General features: G+C 39.9%; 1 protein-coding gene across 1 annotated transcript in view; it reads left to right on the top strand.

Moving 5' to 3' along the window:
- The window catches only part of LOC101860501 (xenotropic and polytropic retrovirus receptor 1 homolog), a 29,154-nt gene that overhangs the window by 1,377 nt on the left and 6,505 nt on the right, over window positions 1-21,272 (top strand). The window contains exons 2-13 of the mRNA XM_005100660.3: window positions 6,294-6,479; window positions 8,562-8,613; window positions 10,192-10,293; window positions 11,555-11,694; window positions 12,897-13,052; window positions 14,266-14,367; window positions 14,838-14,918; window positions 16,015-16,093; window positions 17,545-17,732; window positions 19,075-19,254; window positions 20,506-20,653; window positions 21,064-21,258. Of these exons, the coding sequence (XP_005100717.1) occupies window positions 6,411-6,479; window positions 8,562-8,613; window positions 10,192-10,293; window positions 11,555-11,694; window positions 12,897-13,052; window positions 14,266-14,367; window positions 14,838-14,918; window positions 16,015-16,093; window positions 17,545-17,732; window positions 19,075-19,254; window positions 20,506-20,653; window positions 21,064-21,258 (1,492 nt within the window). The 5' untranslated portion in view covers window positions 6,294-6,410. The remainder of the gene's footprint in view (window positions 1-6,293; window positions 6,480-8,561; window positions 8,614-10,191; window positions 10,294-11,554; window positions 11,695-12,896; window positions 13,053-14,265; window positions 14,368-14,837; window positions 14,919-16,014; window positions 16,094-17,544; window positions 17,733-19,074; window positions 19,255-20,505; window positions 20,654-21,063; window positions 21,259-21,272) is intronic.

Below are 21,272 nucleotides of genomic sequence, written 5' to 3'. Positions count from 1 at the left end.
CTTGGGGCCAAAACCGGCGAATAACAAAATGAACATTTGCGGGGTGGGAAGTACCGGAAAGCGCCGAAATTTTGGGTAATCCAGTTTAGAGTACACACATAAAAGGGCTCCTCATTACGCACAGATGTGAGTTCATTACGCAATAAACCTGCAGATTACCCCCTTTAAGTTTTGGTGTTGTGCGCGAGCCTACTCTTTAAAATTTAAATTTCATTTCTGGGGTTTGCCTACGCTTTAAAACACATAGGTGTGGTGTGCGTCTGGTGAGCATCATTCCTTCCTTTTTCTGTCGCGAAGCCGAGTCAATGATATGACAATTGATAATATTTCACACACACATACACGGCGCGGCAGTCACTTTTTGTCAGACACTACAAGCTGTCGACCTACTTATCAGGTGCGCAGTTTCTGGCAACACACACACACACACATATACACACACACAGAGCGCATATAGACACCCATAGAAAAATTTTAAGTCAGCTTGACAGTCACTCTGGTGATTTGTCATTGATCCTAATTTTTCCACCAGAGATCCTGACTTTTAGATTTCATAGAGTGGCAGGTCTGCCCCCATCCTTCTTTAACACTAGTAAACACATGAATTGTCCACCGTAAATTTTTTTTTTTTTAAACAAGAAAGACTGGAATGCGAACTCTGGGATGGCTCTGAAAATAATGAATCAGTTTATTTTCTTTGTGTATTACAGTCGGAATTGATGCCTTTTGGTTTGTCAACTTCATTTGATTTTTTATTGACCCAACCACCACCCCCCCCTTCCCCTCCAAGTAAACACAACTCTAATTCTAGTCAATATTACTTATTTCTTATTTTTACTTTGAAACCTTACAGTTAATTAAAAATCGTTAGCTTTCAATCTTACTCATGGTCATTCTGTGTGTGTCTGTGTGAATATGCATGTAAGTTAAATGTTTGCATGCACAAATTCTTCTATAAAATTAGGAGATAATTTACTTTTGAGGATGAGTTTTTCAGACATCCAACAACCCTTTAAGTTTCTAAAACAAAGGTTTAAATTCCCCTGAAGATAGAATACCAAAGGATGAAGGAACCTCTTATGTTGGCCTGAGAAGGGGAGCCCTGACATAGACTCTAGATATCTAATCTATCTAGTCCTAACCCGAACCGTACTCGTACTTTCCAGCCTACTCCCTCTACCCCTACGTTAGGGCTGTACCCTGGTAGCAAACCCGCTCGTGCTCACAAGCCCCTAGTTCAAGTCACAAGCCTCAAATCACTAGGTCAAAATATCATCAAATCAAATCACTAGCATGATAAGTTGAGTCTAGCGCAAACTGTAACCTCCTTGGTCTAGTCTAAACTTCAAGTCCACAGCAACTAGCAATCCGCGAAGCCACTCGTGTCAGGCCCCCTCATCATCCCCACCCTGCTTGCAATCCGCGAAGCCACTTACGTCAGAAAAAGAGAGAGGGGGAGAGTGAGAGATCTCGCCCACAGAGTCACTGCGCGGCGTGGCGCTGTAGTTTACTCGATTAATCGAAGGCCTGCGCAAGCCTCAAGTCCCGACCGCAGCCACAGGCCCCACAATTCACACAGTACTGATTTGCGCTAGGCCTAGAGATTTGCCCCAGGACAAGCTCGAAACCTGACCTGCTGACTTGTACTGTCTCGATACACCAAGCGAGCGGCACGCCGCGGTACAGCTTGATGGCGTAGGACAGCTCGATGGCGACAAGACAGCTCGATGTGTTCAAACAGCAAGTACTGCTCGTTGTGTGAACTTTGAACCGTGGAGGAAGGGAGAGGCTGGGCTTGTTTTGGTGCAAGGCGTAGAGAGCTGGTTATTTTTAACTTCCCGCCGTTGATCAGCTTAGCGAATGGATAAGTGAGAGAGAGCGTGGTATTGTAGTAACAGAGACCTAGGTTTCTGGTAGTAATAAGAATAAGTTGACTTAGATTACCCTAAAATGGAAAACTCCAGGGGTCGTTGTGATTGGCTTTTGTATCGTATGTATGTAACCTATTTTGTAGATGTGTTACACTCACAGTGACATAATACAGAACACTTAGGAGACGGGCTAGGCCTACTTCAACCCAATGTCAGGGCCAACCTGGGCTGAGAGGGAACAACGCCCAAGCAGAAAGACGGAGGTTCTCAGTAAAAATTGTTCCCCATACGGGAATCGAACTGAGGTCTTTTGCGTGCAACGATAAAGCGCTTGGCTCGTGCACATTAAAAATAAACAGGCCTTAACATCATAAGAATAGCCGATCCAATATTAATTTTTAAGTGCATTGAATAGATCTTTTTGTTTTTTTACAACCGAACTATGAAAAAACCCCAACCAATCTTGCACTTTTGGTGCAAGCCTCTCAACGCAAATAACCAGAGAATCTTCTGTAATATGTACTGAGCCCACTGCCACGAGAGTTCGCGACGTCACGACACAGTACAGCAGGACTGTCCGCGAGTCACAACTCACCGGAAGTTCCCTCCGGTAGCAAGCGGGAGGCAAATCAAATCACAAGCCTGCTCGCAAGCCTCTAGCGTAAGACGTCCGCTGCTTTGCAAGCCTTCGATTAACCGAGCAGAATCCAGCCCTACCCTACGTACCCCTCCTGACCCCAACCCAGAATTAAGATTGATATACTGGTGGTAGTAGATCTAGTAGGCTTTGGGGTTTTTTTTCAGGCCAATGGAGATGGCTGGAAATTCTATTGTTACAAAACAGTATAAATAATTAATTTTGTTGGTCTGAAAAACGAATTAAATGTGTAATCTGATATAATATATATATATATATATATATATATATATATATAATATATATATATATTATATGTAGAGAGAGAGAGAGAGAATGAGAGTAATAATAATTATAATAATAGAAAGCATTTGTATAGCGTATATCCCCGCTCAACAGCAGGCTCTATGCGCTTTACACTATATTATTACCCCAGCAGACCATAGAACACTCCGAAGCATTCTCAGCTTTCCGGGAAGCATACAGTGCAAGCAGCCGATTAAGCGCTCAAACACTAACAAACTGACAAGATCTTTCGCTGTCTATAGCCGGGTACCCATTCCCACCTGGGTGAAGTGAGGAAAATTCGTGTAAAGTGCCTTTCCCAAGGACACAACGTCGGGTCCTTGACGGGATTTGAACCCACGACCTTACGGTTGCGAGTCCGAGAGCCTAACCACTAGGCCACTGAGTGAGAGCACAGGAGAAAGAGAAAGGGAGATTTGCATTTTTAAAGCACTAGACCTGCGTTGTAACAGATTATAAAATATTCATGTTCGCACAAAGTCTGTGCTAAGATGCAGGACTGGGTGTCCTGCATTTTATCATGACATGTTTTTTAATTTATAAAAACCAGACAAATGTGTCCATGAGACTGGTCATGAGCCACGTATATATATGTGAGGCAGCGTGGTGGAATCAGGCTCTCGTCAAAATAATCAAAATGAAGAAACTTGCATTTTTCCACAGGTTTGTGAATTTTTATTAAATTTTTGTGTTTTGGCTCAACACCTTTCATGCCCATTAAAGAACTCATTTCTGTGTTAATTTTTCTGAAAAACGTTGATTCAAGGTACTAAAAATGTAAATTTTTAGTTACCACGGACTCTTAAGCTAAGGGAATAAATAATCTTTGGCGGCCATTTTCTCTCTAATTTTACCTCTGAAAACAGGTGACCCCTACCCCCTTCTTTCGCAAATATCTCGACTTGTATTCAAGATAAATGGATATTTTTTCATCCAAATAAAGACAAGTGAACAAGCTTTAAGATGACACCAGTAGCTCTACATGCCCAAAAATTGACGAGAGCCTGTTTCCACCGCGCTGTTTAACATATATACAAGGCGTACATTTGCTTGCAGCAGTGTGAACTTCTTCTTTCTGTTCCCACGGCTGGCACAAAAGTGCAGGCATGAAACATCGTGATACATGTAAAAGAGCAATGAGTCACTGAGTGCACTTGATCGAGATGTTGAGATATAGTTGAATCTATGTAGGCCTAAGTACTTCTAAGCTAAACACAAGTACCTTCTTGAAATAGTGTTTGATGTGTTCACTGGCAGCCGACTGTCCATTGTTCCCGCACTTTTTTGACGGATTGCAGATCGAGATAGATAAGGGAGTCCTGTCACCACCACGTGCATTCTGAAAACGCCTGGATGCCAGACGTAATCTTGTAATAGAAGTAGAGTAATGTGCTTATAAATAAAATGTATTGCAAAGTCAGCAAGAGTTTGTTTTAAAGTAAGAGACAACACATCATCTCCCATGTCACTTCCCCTGATGCTTATGGTAGGTGTGGCTCACTAAGTTGGAGGGAGTTGGGGGGAAAAACTGCTGTCCCTAGATAGAGCTGTGTATCTGACAAAATTAAGTTTTTTGGTTTTATTGGTTTATAATAATACTTGTAGTCGCACATTGTTTTTATGTGAAAGGCAAGATGACATATCTAATTTACATGATCTAAAATAATAGTTTTTAAAGTGGTGAAATATATATATTTCTGTATGGAAGTGACTGATCTCAATAATAAAAGTCTTGCACTGTTGTTGTGTTTTTATCAAAATGATGAAATGTGCAGTGATGGTGTTCTGCCTCTTGGTGGCAGAATACCAGGCACTCGTGGCTATAGAGATATAGGATTTTGACAAACATTTTTGGTATGGTCTCAATTTCCAGTCCCATTCTGAGATTTCTGTCAATTAAAATCAACATTTGTGTGTGTTTCACTAAAGTTAAAGCAGTGCATTTTTACGGCTCGATATTTTTCTACTCCTTTGTAATAGGCCAACATGATTTTTCTTAATGGGTTGAGATTTTGAATGTTTCCTTAATTCTCTGGACAAGTTAGCCAAGCCAAAAAAATAAATTGTTTTAAGTTGCTGCACATTACAAGACTTATAAACAGACATCTAAAGTTGCTTTCAGCCAACAAATTGTGGTGGTCAATTTTGTGCATGTTGTCCTCCAATCTAGTACCTTTGTACTAAATAATTCAGTTGATGGAGAATGCTGTCGTGTTATGATTGTGATATGAGGTTTTCTTTCTCATTGAAAAATTAGGTTGGAGCATTTCTAATTTGTAATAGAAATATTACACATATTCTTTCCTTTGATATTTTGTGTACCCGACTCACTACGGATGTGTTGAAGATGTTTGAACTTGAAGTACTACTTATTCCTACTTTTCAGTAAAGAAATGCAAGAAAATGTCTCTTATTTTTCATTTTTAGATTTTGTGTTTTTTTTAGTTTGTATTGTTTTTTAAAATGTTTTTATTAAACTCCCTTCCTTCTTTACTTTGTATGCTTTTCTCAAGTAACAGCTCTAATCTCTTGCACTTATTTGACCTATTTGTGTTGCAAATGCTGTAAAGCCTAACTTAAAGTATACTAATACTCTGGGAGAAATCCCTCCCTTTTTGTGAGGAGGTATCATGTTTTGTGTGAAGACTCTGAGAAGCAAGGGAGCAGTTACCTTTGGTCACGGTTGTAAGCACACACTGGGCAGAACTTGTAACCTGATGCTTTCTATTGCTGTGCTTTCTGTACAGCTGAACTGTGGCCTGTAAACAGAGACTTTATGTGGTACAGCCGGGTATCCCCATCTGAACTGGGAGGGGGGGGTGGGGGAACATGCTGCTGAGGTCAAATTGTCAGACAACCTTTGCTTTTTGGAAGCATCGTCACTGTTGGTGCTGTAGGAAGTTGAAAGTAGAGCTTATATATTTACTTTACAGTGATTGTAAGGCACTTTACACAAATTTTCCTCACTTCACACAGGTGGGAATGGGTACCCGGCCTTAGACAGCGAAAGATCTTGTCAGTATGTTAGTGTTTTAGCGCCTATAAACGGCTGCTTGCACTGCATGCTTCCCAGGAAGTTGAGGTTGTTTCAGAATGCTCTCAGGTCTGCTGGGGTAATAGTATAGATTGTGAAGCGCATAGAGCTTGCTATTGAGTGGGGATTTGTGCAATACAAATGCTATCTAGTATTATTATTATTATTGTCCTGTCTCAGTGTGCTGTGTCTGTGACTTCAGCAAATTTCTCTTCTAACCTTTCTCTGCCAGACCTGTTTTTTAGTCTTGCCAAGAAGTTTAGACAGTCTCGTGTGATGCAATGAGGGGGTTAAAAAGTAGAGACTAGAATCATGTTACTTTTTGGTGAAGCTTTTGTTGTATATATAAGCCCTGCAACTTTTGTTGGAGTAAAACGCTCCTTTTGTTTCTTTCGTGATACCTCTGTTTTCAGTTATTGCTCATTCTGACTTTTATCTTTTACAGCATCTGTGCAAGAATGATGTTTTTCTGAGGACTAGGCTGAAACAACATCAAGATTGATATATGGTCAGACTTCCATTTGAATAAATCTAGTGGACTAGTAGTGAGATATAAGCAAAGATGAAGTTTGCGGAACATCTTGGCGCCCACATCACCCCTGAGTGGAGGAAACAGTACATCCAGTATGAGGTGAGAGAGCTTCTCCCACAGATAATTCTGCATAATTTTTTTCGCTGCTGTTGCTATGTTTTTGGTTGTTGGGTTTTTTTTCTTCTGATTATACAGTTAAAACAGTCTTTCCAACTGTCCCAAATTTTCCAGGATTGTTTCAGATTTGGCAGTTGTGGGATCTGAAAAGACGTTTTCTACACTACATCAAGTTCAGTCTCACTGGATGCCATTTTTGGGCGTTGTTGCGTAATCCGATGTCACGACACTAAGTGTCCCTGACTGGGTTTGCAAGTCTGATGATAATTAATGATAATTACTGGCGTCTGATGTGAAGGGGTTAGGCTCTTCACTATGGCATACAGGATCAGGAGACCAGGGTTCAATTCCCAATCGGGTCCGGGAGAAATTTTTATCAAGTATATTGGTCTTTCTGCAGGGATGTATCCCTCTCAGCCCTTGACAGGTAGGTTGGAAGCCCGCCTCCTAAATGATCTAAATTGTGTTGATGGGGCAATGGGGTGTAAAACTCATTCATTTCACTTAAAATAAACATAATTGCATTTATATCTAAAAAAGGACACTGCATAGGAGAGAACAGTGGCTGGAAAACCACCACCAACAAACTTTAAAGCTGTTCCAGATGGTCTGTCACTGACCTAAGGAGCCATTATGATATTAATTAATTTATATCTCTCTATAAATGCAATTACCATTATTGTTTTCTTGTAATTTTCTTATTGCTATGCTCTTTTTTAAGGATTTCGACTCCTGTCCCTGAATCTGAGCTGATTTTGGAAAATGGATCTTGTATGACATGCTCATAATTTGAGAGAAAACTTTTCCCCCCGTATAACTGCCCTTTTTTTAAATTGCAGATTTTTTAAATGTTAAGTATCGGTTCCGGAGCTGTGTATGTTGTCAGAGTAGTCATGGTTCTTTTGCAGTAAGAGGGGTGTGCCCAGACCTTGAAACGGTGTGCAGTCTTTCTTATGTTAGGAAATACTTTCTCCACTGAAGAGGCATTTCAAATTACAGTGCTCATTACGGTTTGAAAAGCGTTTTCTTATATTATAATTAGGCCACCTATTTTAGGAAATGCAAATTGGCCCTTTATGTAAGTTTGTGTCCATTGGTAATAATAGCAATGATGTAGATGATTTTTTATAGTAGTGCCTTCAAGTGTGGGAATACAACTTTTGATGCTTTATAACAGATGCAAATGCAAGTTCATAAATGAACAAGACTGTACTTTCTGTGAAATACTAATCTCTGCTCATATGCACACCCAGAAGAAATAACGCACACCTACACACACACACTCGCACACTCTCACATACACAAATACACAAACACATGCACGCACACACACACGCACACTCTCACACACACAAATACTCAAATACACACACACTCGCACACACACACACATACACACACACACACACACACACACACACACACACACACACACACACACGTATACACATAACACATACTCAAACACACACACACACTCACACACACCTTCTCTCTCGTCATACACACACACGCATACACTTCATTATGAGTGAGCACATGCAAATACATAATAATATACAATATAGATCTACACTATATGAAATACTCAATACATATTCATTGGTCTTTCTGACACCCCAATGCTCACCTTCTACTAGGTACTCAGAGTACTCGTGTTCTTTGTTAACCCTTCCAGCCCCAGCCATTTTTGTGCACTCCCTGACCACAGTCCCAGCCAATACAACGGTATTTCAGAAAAAGAGGCATGCATTGTAAAAAGCAGTATAGTATCTTTGTAATGAAGAGTAGATAATAAGATATAACAATGTTTAAAGGTAAATGAACCAATATTATGAAAATTAAAGTTTAATTAGGTTCGCTAATTTAGAAAAATGTGCAAATTTGGTACCCTGCGAAACTGAGGATATACACTCTTGGGATGGTGGGAGGTACAAGCACTGCTGAAAATATACGCGAATTGGGCTTAAAGGGTTAGTAACTTCTTTTTTACTTGATGTTTACTAGAAAAAATGTAGAGGAGACTGTTGTATTTGGTATTTTTTCTTTTTCTCTCAATCTCAGTTGATGAAAGAAATGCTGTACGATGCGCAAGAGCAGGCTCCTTCTGCAGAGGGTGAGAATTTGTGTGTGTGTGTGTGTGCGTGTGTGTGTGTGTGTGTGTGTGTGTATGTGTGTGTGTGTGTGTGTGTGTGTGTATGTGTGTGTGTGTGTGTGTTTAAAACAAATCAGTTGTGCCTTAGTGTATTTGGTATCGGTGGCCTAGTGGTTAGGCTCTCGGACTCGCAACCGTAAGGTCGTGGGTTCGAATCCCGTCAGGGACCCGACGTTGTGTTCTTGGGAAAAGCACTTTACACGAATTTTCCTCACTTCACCCAGGTGGGAATGGGTACCCGGCTATAGACAGCGAAAGATCTTGTCAGTTTGTTAGTGTTTGTGCGCTTAATCAGCTGCTTGCACTGTATGCTTCCAGGGAAGCTGAGAATATTTCGGAGTGTTCTATGATCTGCTGGGGTAATAATATAGTGTAAAGCGCATAGAGCCTGCTGTTGAGCGGGGATATGCGCTATACAAATGCTATTTATTATTATTATTATTATTATGTGAGCATTTGGGAACATGATTGTTTTTTTGTGTATGTAGATGGGTGCACTTGGGGAAAAAGTTAGGAGAGTGATAAACAGGTAGACGGATAGTGATAAACCGGCAGACGGATGGACAGATGAATGGATGGACAGATAGGCAGACAGACATACACAGACAGACTCACTGACAGACAGGCTGATCTTGTTATGGCTCACGTGTGTCATGACATATTGTTGTGTGTGTCTTGTTCTATTCTGCTCTGTGTGTTTACCGTATTTCTTTTTGCTTTTTTACTTTGTATTCTGGAGTGCTTCTTCTACTTCTCTTGGGTGTTGCTATTTTCTCAACTGGTTCTTTCATTCTTGGTACCAACTGAAGACAAGCTTGTGGGTGATTGGCGGGTGCTCTGGTGTGGTTTGCTCCTTCTTTCCTATCAAACATCTATCGTCCTTTTCTCTCCTCCTTATTGTGTATGTTACTCTCTTGTAACACGTCTATTCTTCGGCACTTATATGACCTTATTGTGTTGCAAGTGCCGTAAAATGCTTACTAAAACTAAAACAAAAGACAAGCTAGAACTAGAACACAATGTCAGCAATGATATTCAGGGATGCCAAATCTCAGGTTTTTCTGGCTTTTTCAGTTGTTTTTTTTTTTTTCAAAAATCAGTTGGCATCCCTGAAGAACAAGGCCACTGACATAAGGTCGTTCTTCTCAAGACAGATATAATATTACCTGAATTGATGAAACAAAGTTCCCATACCTTTGCAAAGGAAAGGGGGTAGGTAAGAGAGATGTTTTTGTGTGCTCATTTGAAAACTTTACAAGGTTTGTGTGAGGTGAGGTGTGATGCTCCCCTCAATTTCAGGGTTTTTTAATAAAAAATCTTTTGGCATCCCTGGATATTGCTAACAATGGATACAATTGATATATAGTGAGGAATTCAAGTATCAGGTAGAAGAGGAGGAGAATTCCTGGACTGAACAGATTTTTAAAAGTATATGAAAAGCTGCTGAAAAAGATTTCGCTCTGTTTGTTATAGTATTAGCTGTTGCTGTTTTTATGTTGAGACATTTGTAATGTTTTTTTTGGTTAAAATACTTTTCAGTGACTGACTCAAACACAATACAGCGCTACTTTGCCAGGTTTGCGGAAAAGTTTTTTCAGTTTTGTGATACTGAGCTGTCGAAAATCAACACCTTCTTCCTAGGTGAGTCCAACTCTTAGATTATTATTTGAATAATGTTATTTGGTTTAAACTTTGTTTCCAGAGATGAATGCAAATGAAAACTTTTGACTTTGTGCACATTGTTTATGTAGAGAGTGTTGGTAAAAAAACATTCTAGGTGGTGATGTTGTGCATGAGTTCAGTGAACTATATCGTGTTTTTCAAACAGGGTTCCTGCAGCCTCCTTGAATTCAAGGAGTCCTCGAATTTACATTCAAGGAAAAATCTCCTTGAAAACTACTTGAATTTGAAGAACCTCCTTGAATACTCCTTGAATTTTGCCAAATTGGACATGAACAAAGTTTTTGTTTTAAATCGAAACTATGATTCCTTTCGGACAAATTATGCTTATCGGAAATAGACTTTGGGCATGAATTTCTTGACCAAATCTCCTTGAATTTTTAAAATTTATCCTTGAAACCTCCTTGAAATCTCCTTGAATGTGGTGGGAAGTTCATGGCAGGAACCCTGTATTCAAAGATATTTGTGTAGTCCTTTTTTCACTCTCACCGTATTCAATCCTCTTCGTGTGTCTGGCTGATTCATGTGGCGTAAATTTAGTATACCGTCTATGAGCTGTGTTGAACTGTTACATGCTTAGAAAGCAACATTTTTCAGAAGAGAAAAAAAAGTGTTTCATTCTTTGTAAAATTATATGAATAATGTATGTTTTCTTGCTTTTTTTTTCTATATTTAAAATTTGAATTTCTAGAAAATATTTCTCGAGCACATGCAGTGGATACTACAGATTAAGAAACTGCAATTAAAGAAAAATACAAATCTTTAGCTTAATAAATTTGAAGAGTTCACTGATTATGTATTTTGGAAAAATATAGTTTCGTAGGTTTACTGGCAATCATTCTAACAGATACTGTCTAGTGAACACTCTCCTGGATGAGGTTGTTTATGAAACAATGTTGTATGTCAATCATCGGAGAAACTGTTAGAGAGATGATGATGAAAAGTAGTGGTACGTTTGTCAACAGAGAAACTGTTAGAGAGGTGATCCTAGAATATTGTTCTACGTTTATCAAAGGAGAAACTGTTAGAAAAGTGATCCTAAAATATTGATAAATATGTTCATCAATGGAGAAATTGTTAGAGAGGTGATCTTGGAATATTGTAATACGCTCATCAATGGAGAAACTGTTAGAGAGGTGGTCCTAGAATATTGTTCTACGTTCATCAATGGAGAAACTGTTAGAGAGGTGATTATGAAACCTTGTGGTACGTTGATCAACAGAGAAACTGTCAGAGGCCAACAGGAAGTACGCCAACTTGAAGGCGGAGCTGCAGGTGTTCCTGACACACCACCAGCACCACCAGCGACACACACAGCTACGACGACGTCGCACCAGCGTGGCCAACTTACAGCTCTTCAAGGTCAGCCTCTGTTTGTTTGTTTCTCTGACAAATTATATTTTGAAAAAATGTAAAAAATAGATTTGTTTTTCTGACCAAAAAAAAAAAAATCTTAAAATAGATCTGTAAATTACATTTTATTGATTTGATGGGGGAAATTTTGATAACAAATGCGAACATATGTACATAAACACATAATTAAACACACAGATACACAAGCAAAAATACCAAATGTGAGGCGGCGTGGTGGAATCAGGCTCTCGTCAAAATAATCAAAGTGAAGAAACTTGCATTTTTCGGCAGGTTTGTGAATTTTTATCAATTTTTTAATTTTTTGCTCAACACCTTTCATGCCCTTTTAAGAACTCATTTCTCTGTGGATTTTTCGGAAAAACATTGATTAAAGACACAAAAAATGTAAATTTTCAGTTACCACGGACTCTTATACTAAGGAAATAACTAATCTTTGGCGGCCATTTTCTCACTAATTTCACCTCTGAAAATAGGTGACCCCCACCTCCTTCATTCGCAAATATCTCGACTTGTATTTAAGATAAATGGATATTTTTTTCATCCAAGTAAAGACAAGTGAACAAGCTTTAAGATGATACCAATAACTCTACATGCCCAAATATTGACGAGAGCCTGATTCCACCACACTGCCTCACAAATACTCAATATTACAGCAAGACAGAACAATGTCCCAAACATGCCTTGCTATTCACATCTGAGCAGCACCCTGATTTTTTTGGGGGGGGGGGGGGGGGGGGGGGGCTAGTGTTATAGTGTCTTGCTAAAGGACACACCGCAGTGATCACCCACCATTACCCCTATGATGTCACCAACCCCTTCTTGACTATATTTTTGAGTCATCCTGTTAGAGAGGTGGTCCTAGAATATCGTTATACATTCGTCAATGGCGAAACCATTAGTGAGTTTGCTGAGGGGTACAGAAAAACAGATAATAGTAAAAATAATAATACCAATAATAATGATAATATTAATACTAATAAAATAGCAATAATCAACAAAATAATAATCATCATAATAATAGATTAATCATATTATTGATAATGATAATAATAATAATAACAATAATAATAATAATATAACAATAATAACAACAATAAATTATACTAATGATGATATGATAAAAGACATAATAGATAGCGTTTATACTAATAAACTCACTACTCACTCGGCTACTTATATCTGTGGAGCAGGACAAAGAGGTGAAAGGTCAGGCCATGTCCTCCATGCGGAAGCTGCACGACCTGAAGCTGGCCTTCTCCGAGTTCTACCTGAGCCTGGTCCTACTGCAGAACTACCAGACGCTCAACTTCACCGGATTCCGGAAGATTCTCAAGAAGCACGACAAGGTGAGTGTGCTGCATGAGCTACTGTCATGTAGTCAAGTTTCCTCACTCACTTCTGTGTGTGTTTTCTCATTTCTCGTGCTCTGGCGGGGTTTTCTTCTTCTTGTCTGTCAAACATCTATTTGTGAGGCAGCGTGGTGAAGTCAGGCGCTCGTCAAAATAAAAAAATCGGAGAAACAGGCATTTTTCGATCAGTATGGAAATTTTGATCAATTGGTTTTTTTGTTTTTTGACTTAACCTCTTTTAAGTCCATATAAAAACACATTTCCACATGAATTCTACTACAAAACATTGATTTAAGGCATAAAATTTGTCATTTTTTAGTTTTCAAAGACTCTTTAGCTATTGGAGTTACCAAACTTTGGTGGCCATTTTCTCGCTAGTTTCACTACTGAAACCAGGCGACTTCACTTCCTTCAAACAGATATCTTGAGTTCTATTCGAGATAAATGAATATTTATTTCATTGGAAGCAAGGCAAATAAATCAGCTTTCACATGATATCGATAACTCCACATGCCCAAAAACTGACGAGCGCCTGATTCCACCACGACGTGACACATTTGTCTTTGTTTTTGTAGGAGTTTTACGGCGCTCGCAACTGCATAAGGTCATATGAGCGGCAGAATATTGGAAGTGTTACAAGACAGTAACAAACATAAAAAAAGAGGAAGGGGAGATAAGAACGATAGATGTCTTATTGGAAAGAAGAAGCAAACCACACCAGAGCACCCGCCAACCACCCACGACACATTTGTCTTTTTTTCCTTTATATGTTACTCTCTAGGCACACCTCCAATCTTCTGCACTAAATTGACCTTTTTGTGCGTTGTGCAAGGGCAGTAAATAGTAAAACCCTCACTAAAATTAAACTGAAACCTCTTTACTTTTTATGGTCATCATCATCATTGCCTTTCTCACCCTGCACCAGGGTATAGGCCACGGACAAACACTTTCCACCTTTCCCTATCCTGGGCTAGCCTCTTGATGTTATTCCATGTCTTCCCACTTTTCTGTACATCGATTTCTGTGATTCTTCTCCAGGTTCCATGCGGTCTTCCCCTTGATCTCTTACCCACTTTTTATGGCACTCTGTGGTAATTTCTCTAATCTTTGGCACTAATAATAGTGCCGCAAAACTCTTGACTAAAACAAAACAAAACTAAACTCGGCCAGTGTCTTTCAAGCATTCTCTTTTCCTTCCTGTGCCTCTCAGATGTTGCAGACGACCCACGGGGCAGAGTGGCGGCAGGCACACGTGGAGACTGCTCCGTTCTACACCAACAAGGAAGTGGACCATCTCATCAAGGATGTGGAGGTGCCGGTTTATGACCTGGTTTTTTTTTTCTAATAATAATAATTTAACTGTTTTTAAAATCAAAATTGAACCGTTTTCTCTTCGTATTAAAATTTCTAAGTTTTTTAAAATTAAATTTCTACTGTTTTAAAAAAATTATTTGTCAAAATTATACTGGTTTTTTTGCTTATCAAAACTTCACCTTAAAAGAATAAAAGAGTTTGCTGTCATTAGAGTGGATATCGGCTATTTAAACGCTATCTATTATTATTATTTTTATTGTTATTATTGTTATATTATTTTTATTATTATTATTATTATTATTATTATTATTATTATTATCAATAATAGGATTAATCTATTATTATTATTATTGATATTATTATTATGATTATTATTTTTTATTATTGCTATTTTATTATTATTATTATTATTATTATTATTATTGGTATTATTATTTTTATTATCATCTGATTTTCTGTACCTCTCAGCAAAGTGTGACCAGTGAGCTGGAGGGAGGTGACCGCTCCAAAGCCATGAAGAGACTCCGGGTGCCCCCTCTTGGTGATGAGGTAAAAGGCTGCAGTTCAAATTTTGAATTGTAGATTTTCTATGTTTTGTCCGTCCTTTGGAGAGCTGGTCAAGTAATTAAGATTTTCCAGTGTAAATTGTCCACGATGGCCACCCATTGCTAGGGAGGAAAGTGGTTGTCTGAGGCAAGTCTTTGACAGTGTCGTTATAATTCCACCCCCAATCCTGGGGTGGGGCTACTAACTGAAGTGTCTTTAGGCCGTTCCCAAAGGGGGAACATCAACCATGTTCTTATGCACAATCTCTCTCTCTCTCTTTCTTCTGGCATTGTGGGGTCATAAACGGTTAGCGATGCCGACAGCATGCAGGAACTCAACACTTGCCCCGGGGGTCCTTGAAAAGTGCTGAAAGTGGGTCACTGAAATGTCCCAGCAGGGTTGTTGAGGTCCTGGTGTTCCAGGTGGGTCGACGCATTCTGCAGCTGTCGTCTTGGTTTGTCGGTTGGTAACTGACATCCCTCGGCAACAGCTGGCGGGAGCGCCATCTTGCAGGCTTGTCATTCACTCCCTTGTGCACAGTAGAATTGTAATTGTAATTGGGCTGATTCATGCTATAATCAGCTCTCATAGTTCTCCTAATGGATGCCTTACCAAGATCTTTTGAATAAGTGTTAGGTTTCGTATTATGTCCAGAAAAAAAGTTTACAGTGGGTGGTTGGCGGGTGTTCGTTCTATTGAGGTTTTTTCATTTTTTCCTGTCAAACATCTCTTATCGTTATCTCTCCTCCTTCTTTTCTTATATTACCTTCTAGTAACACCTCTAATCTTCGACACTTAGATAATCTATTTGTCTGTCCCCTTGGTTTTATGTACCCCGCATAATTTAGCAAAATTTGATCATTTTTTACATAATTTCTGATTATTTTCCTATCATTCTTTGTTAAATCTAACAGAATCGCATAATTTCACATTTTTGGGCTCAGTTTGCATAATTTCAGAATTTTTCTTGCGTAAAACGACAGGGACCGATTTGTGTTGTTAGTGGCGTAAAACTGTTGGTAAAGCAAAGAACAGAAGGTTTTCCGGATCCAAATTTGATGTACTTACTTATTTCTGTACTTTTGTTTTTCCTCTCCAGCAACATCCGTGGACCAACTTCAAGATGGGTCTGTTCATCGGCATGTTTATGGTCCTGATCATTGTGATCATTGTGTCAGGTGAGATGGGTGGGTGTAGTGCTACATTACATTCTGAATTGTCTCTCGAGTTTATAAAGCAACAAATGGTTGGCGGGTGCTCTGGTGTGGTTTGCTCCTTTTTTCCTATCAAACATCTGTCGTTCTTTTCTCCCCTTCTTTTTTATGTTTGTTACTCTCTTGTAACACCTCTAACCTTCTGGCGCTCATATGACCTTATGCAGTTTCGAGCGCCGTAAAACCTTTACTAAAACTAAACTAACCAAGCAACAAACTATAATTTGCCTTACAAATGTTTATCATCTTTTATATTTTAACTCTTTGAACATGGGATTTTGAGCCTGTTTTCTTGGAATTGTTTTGGGGGGTTAGATTTTTACTCATTGAATACAGCCTTGCTAAACTGCTGTTCCTGGCCCAGGATATATAAGAATGTGTGAGGTGAGCTGACAAAATGAGTTACTTCTCGCTTTCCACAAATGGAGGTATTGGCCCAAAATCGACATTAAGGTCAAGTTTGTAGATTTTCTATTGATGCAATATACTTTAACTGTAACCTGTCTTTTATTATTTCATACTTATATATTGTAAAAGCCCCACCTATAAGTGAGGTGTATCTATTTCCTTAAGGCTTGAATCCGAGAAGTAACTCATTATGTCAGCACGCTTCACATGTAGTCGCGTCATACATCACATCAAATTTAGTTTGCATGCAGGAGGTGAAAATGTAGAAAGGTCTGGTGTGTTTCCAGTTGGTTGAAAATGTGGAAATCATGAATGTATGACTTCTCTTTGTTAAGCAAAAAGCTAGCAAAAAATGATGGAAGTGAGAATGAGAAGTTCTGCTGAATGCTGACGGTTGCGAGTCCGAGAGCCTAATCAGGTGTCGGTGACACGTGGTTTAGATGGGTGGTCACTGGGGTGTCTAGAGCCTAGTTAGGTGTCATCGACACAGGGTTTAGATGGGTGGTCACTGGGGTGTCTCTAGGCCATTCCCAAAGGGGGGACATTTCTTGTTCTAATGCGCAGTAAAGTTGTAAATGGGCTGATCCAACAGTGTCACGCTCATAACTGTGCATGAACTACAACAGGGAACTGCTGCTTTTTCTTTCCTAATCCTTACTATCATCGTTTTCTTCTGCTTCTTTTGTGACACACTCTTGTGATCCGCTATTGTTGGGGTGCCTTGATAATCGAAGCGGACTTTGTGCTGTTAAAGTAAGAAAGGTGAGCAGAGTAAGCCCGATTACCTGTAAGGACTTCTCTGTTGATATCCACCCCTTGGCGCTCATATGACTTTATGCAGTTGCGAGCGCCGTAAAAGCCTCTATTAAAAAAACAAAAAAATTTTTCCCCAAGGGGATCGATTAAGTGCAATTGATTAATTATTTATTTAATTATTGTTTATTATTCATCATTATACTAGGCTACCGATGCCTCGTTCTAACGTTGTACTTCCTGTCTCTGTCTAGCAAACTTCGTTGACCGCTCGGCTGACTGGGAGGCCGCCCTACAGATGTACCGGGGCATGTTCCTCATCATCTTTGACCTTTTCCTCCTGGGGGTCAACACCTACGGCTGGAGGTCATCGGGGGTCAATCACGTGCTCATCTTTGAAATCGATCCTCGTAATCATCTGTCGCACGCTCAGCTTTTGGAGGTAGGTTTCTTCTCCGCTTTCTCTTCTCCTCCTCAGAATCTGGGATTTTTTTCTTTCCCTGGCTTCTCAATAATAATGTTGTGCTCCTAATTTTTTAAAAACCTTCTTCAACACACAGGCTCATGCATGGATGTGTCATGCAAACATGCACACATATTTGCATTTGTACTCTGAAAGCTGAAGCTGAGGTCTTGTTTCTTTTAGTAGAGGTTTAACGGCGCTCGCAACTGTATAAAGTCATATGAGCGCCAGAAGATTAGAGGTGTTACAAGAGAGTAACAAACTTAAAAAAGAAAAAGGGGAGATAAAGACGATACATGTTTGATAGGAAACAAAAAGCAGACCGCACCAGAGCACCCGCCAACCACCCACAGCTGAGGTCTGATTTGTTTGCAGTCGGTTGATGGGCAATAATAATAGATAGAACTAAGCATTTGTATAGCACATATGAAGAAATCCACACTCAACAGCGAGCTCTATCCACTTTACAGTCTATATTCTATATTTATTGTTACCCAAGCAGGTCCGAGAACGCTCAGAAACATTCTTGGCTTTGGGGGGGGGGGGAGGGGGGGGAGGAGAGGGGCGGCTTCTGAAGGCTATTTTGCTTATTAGTGGACCAAATGAATGTTACCAAATTTCACACATATAACAAGCATAGTAAGGAGTCTTATAATCCACAATCAAATTTGAGAGAAAAAATTCATTTCCATGGATACGGCGGCTATATTGGATTTTGTTGACATGTCTTGCGTAATTAATACCGCACTTATTTTTCATGGAAATAAATAATTTTTTTGCATGCATCTTGGCAGACAATAGATCTACAAACTTCTGCGAGGAATTTTGTCTAAACTTCACTAGAAAATTTTTAATGAATTATTTTCTGATGTAGTATTCATGTTTGCAAAAAATCTGTGAAAATCCACACTCCAAACATCACCAACAAAAATCTATTTCATACATCGAAAATTCTTCACAGAAATTTTTAGTATTACATCTTTTCTTCATTCTGTGAAAATTTCATGAAGATTGGATGAAAAATAGTCGAGTTTTCAAAAAAGTATATAAAAAAAAACATGTTTCGAAAAAACGGGCAATAAAGAAAAATAAAAGATCGACTTTATGAGAAAATTGTGGTGACAAACATGCCCGGTATGGGAAGAAATAAGACTTTTGGGTGTTCTTACGCAATGAAATAGTTGTAAGAGAGGCTGAAGAAGCTAAAAATGCCTACAACTTAAAATCCATAGTTTTGAGCCGAATCAGGACTTTCGGGGCCCCCCCCCGCCAATCCCCCTTAAAAAAAACCTGAACCTTTTTCTTTTCGAATCTTTTCCAGCTTGCTTCTTTCCTGGGAGTGATCTGGGCATTCAGCGTGCTGGCGTACCTGTACAGCGAGTTTATCGGGTTACCTCCCATGTCCATGCCCCTGGCTCTGGCTGGCTTCCTCATCCTCGCGCTGATCAACCCACTCAAGTTCTTCTACTACCGCGCCCGCATGTGGCTGCTCCGCATTCTGGTGAGTGCTTCTGTAAGCGACGACCGCTACTACTGCTAGTGCTGGTGTAAGGGACGACCGCTTCTACTAGTGCTACTGCTACTGCTTCTTATGCTGCTACTACTGCTACTGCTACTATTACTTTTACTGCTACTGCTACTATTACTGCTACTTTTATTGCTACTGCTGCGACTACTACTACTACCACTACTACTACCACTACTACTACTACTACTACTGCTGCTACTGATACTGTTTAATTACTACTACTCCTAAAACTACCACTGCCACCACTACCACTTCTACTACTACTACTACTACTACTACTACTACTGCTGCTGCTACTGAGACTATTTCTACTACTTGTACTGCTACTACTGCTGCTACTACCACTACTAGTAGTAATAATAGTGGACTGCACAGTTTGTGCACGACATCGGACTGACTGTCTAGCTGCTGTCATCGAGAAAGTGGAAGAAGAAGAAGAAGTAGTAAAAATGATAATGATAATGATAATAATAATATTAGTAATAATAATATGTGTCGAGATGCGAAGGAATCAGATGCTTGTAAATTTTTGGGCATATAGAGTTATAGATGTCAACTTGAAGCAGGTTCATTTTCCTTTCGACTGGTTTCAGAGGTAAATTTAGCGAGGAAATGACCGCCAAAGTTTGGTGATTTCCAAAGCTTGAGTGGCCGTGGAACCTGTAAATTTACATTTTGTATGTCTTTTTATTAACATTTTGCAGTAAAGTCCACACTGTAATCATTACTTATTCACAGCAAAGGTGTTTAGCCAAAAAACAACCTACAACCTCCCCCCCTTCAAAATTGCCTAACGGATGGAAAAATGTTTTGTAAAATTTCATTATTTCACCAATATAATGATAAATAATAAATAGCATTTGTATAACGCATATCCCCACTCGAAAGCAAGCTCTACGCGCTTTACACTATATTAGTACCCCAGCAGACCATAGAACACTCAGAAACATTCTCAGCTTCCTGGGAAGCATACAGTGCAAGCAGCTGGTTAAGCGCTCAAATACTAACAAACTGACAAAATCTTTCACTGTCTATAGATGGGTACCCATTCCCACCTGGGTGAAGTGAGGAAAATTCATGTAAAGTGCCTTTCCCAAGGACACAACGTCGGGCCCGCGGCTCGAACCCCGGAACCTGCAACCTCACGATTATGAGTCCCGTAGCCTAACCACTTGGCCACCAATGCCTCACAAATGATTGTCCATTGTCGTTGTGTCGTTCCAGTACCGCATCTTCACGGCACCGTTCCACCACGTGGGGTTCGCCGACTTCTGGCTGGCGGACCAGCTCAACAGCCTGGCCACGGTGCTGCTGGACTTTGAGTTCCTCATCTGCTTCTACGCCTTCGAGGTGGACTGGCTCGGGGAAAACCGTGAGTGCCTGATTGTTTCCTTCTCTCCTCCCCTTCCCTCCTCGCCTCCCCTCCACCCCTGTTAAGTCTTATTTTTCATAGTTACATGTTTCCCGGCTAATAATTTGGCATACTGAGATTTTATTCATATTGTGATTTCATCCCCAATACCCAGATTCTTGCATGCAGGTGGTTTTCTCCTTCTTTCCTGTCAAACATCTCTCGTCCTTATATCCCCTCCTTCTTTTGTGTCTTTCTTACGCCGTTTGCAACACCTCTAATCCTATGCACTCTTATGACCTTGTTGTGTTGCAAGTGCCGTAAAACTCTTACTAAAAAAAAAAACGAAAAAGATTCTTAAACATTTTCTTCTCCTCTTCCCTCATGTGCCGTGTTCCCCATGTGCCGTGTTCCTCATGTGCCGTGTACAGGCAAGGCTGTGTGCAATAGGAACATCTACGGCATCCGCGCCATCATCACCTGCCTTCCCGCCTGGTTCCGCTTCGCCCAGTGTCTGCGGCGTTACCGCGACACCAAGCTCAAGTTCCCGCACATCGTGAATGCTGGGAAGTACTCCACCACCTTCTTCGTCGTCCTCTTCTCCACACTCTACAAGATCCAAGTCGGTGAGTCAGGCCCC

This window comes from Aplysia californica, unplaced genomic scaffold (genome assembly GCF_000002075.1).
Source record: "Aplysia californica isolate F4 #8 unplaced genomic scaffold, AplCal3.0 scaffold00255, whole genome shotgun sequence".
NCBI classification, from domain to species: domain Eukaryota; kingdom Metazoa; phylum Mollusca; class Gastropoda; order Aplysiida; family Aplysiidae; genus Aplysia; species Aplysia californica.
The sequence above is the reverse complement of the archived record's forward strand: the minus strand, read 5'-3'. Positions and strand labels throughout refer to the sequence as shown.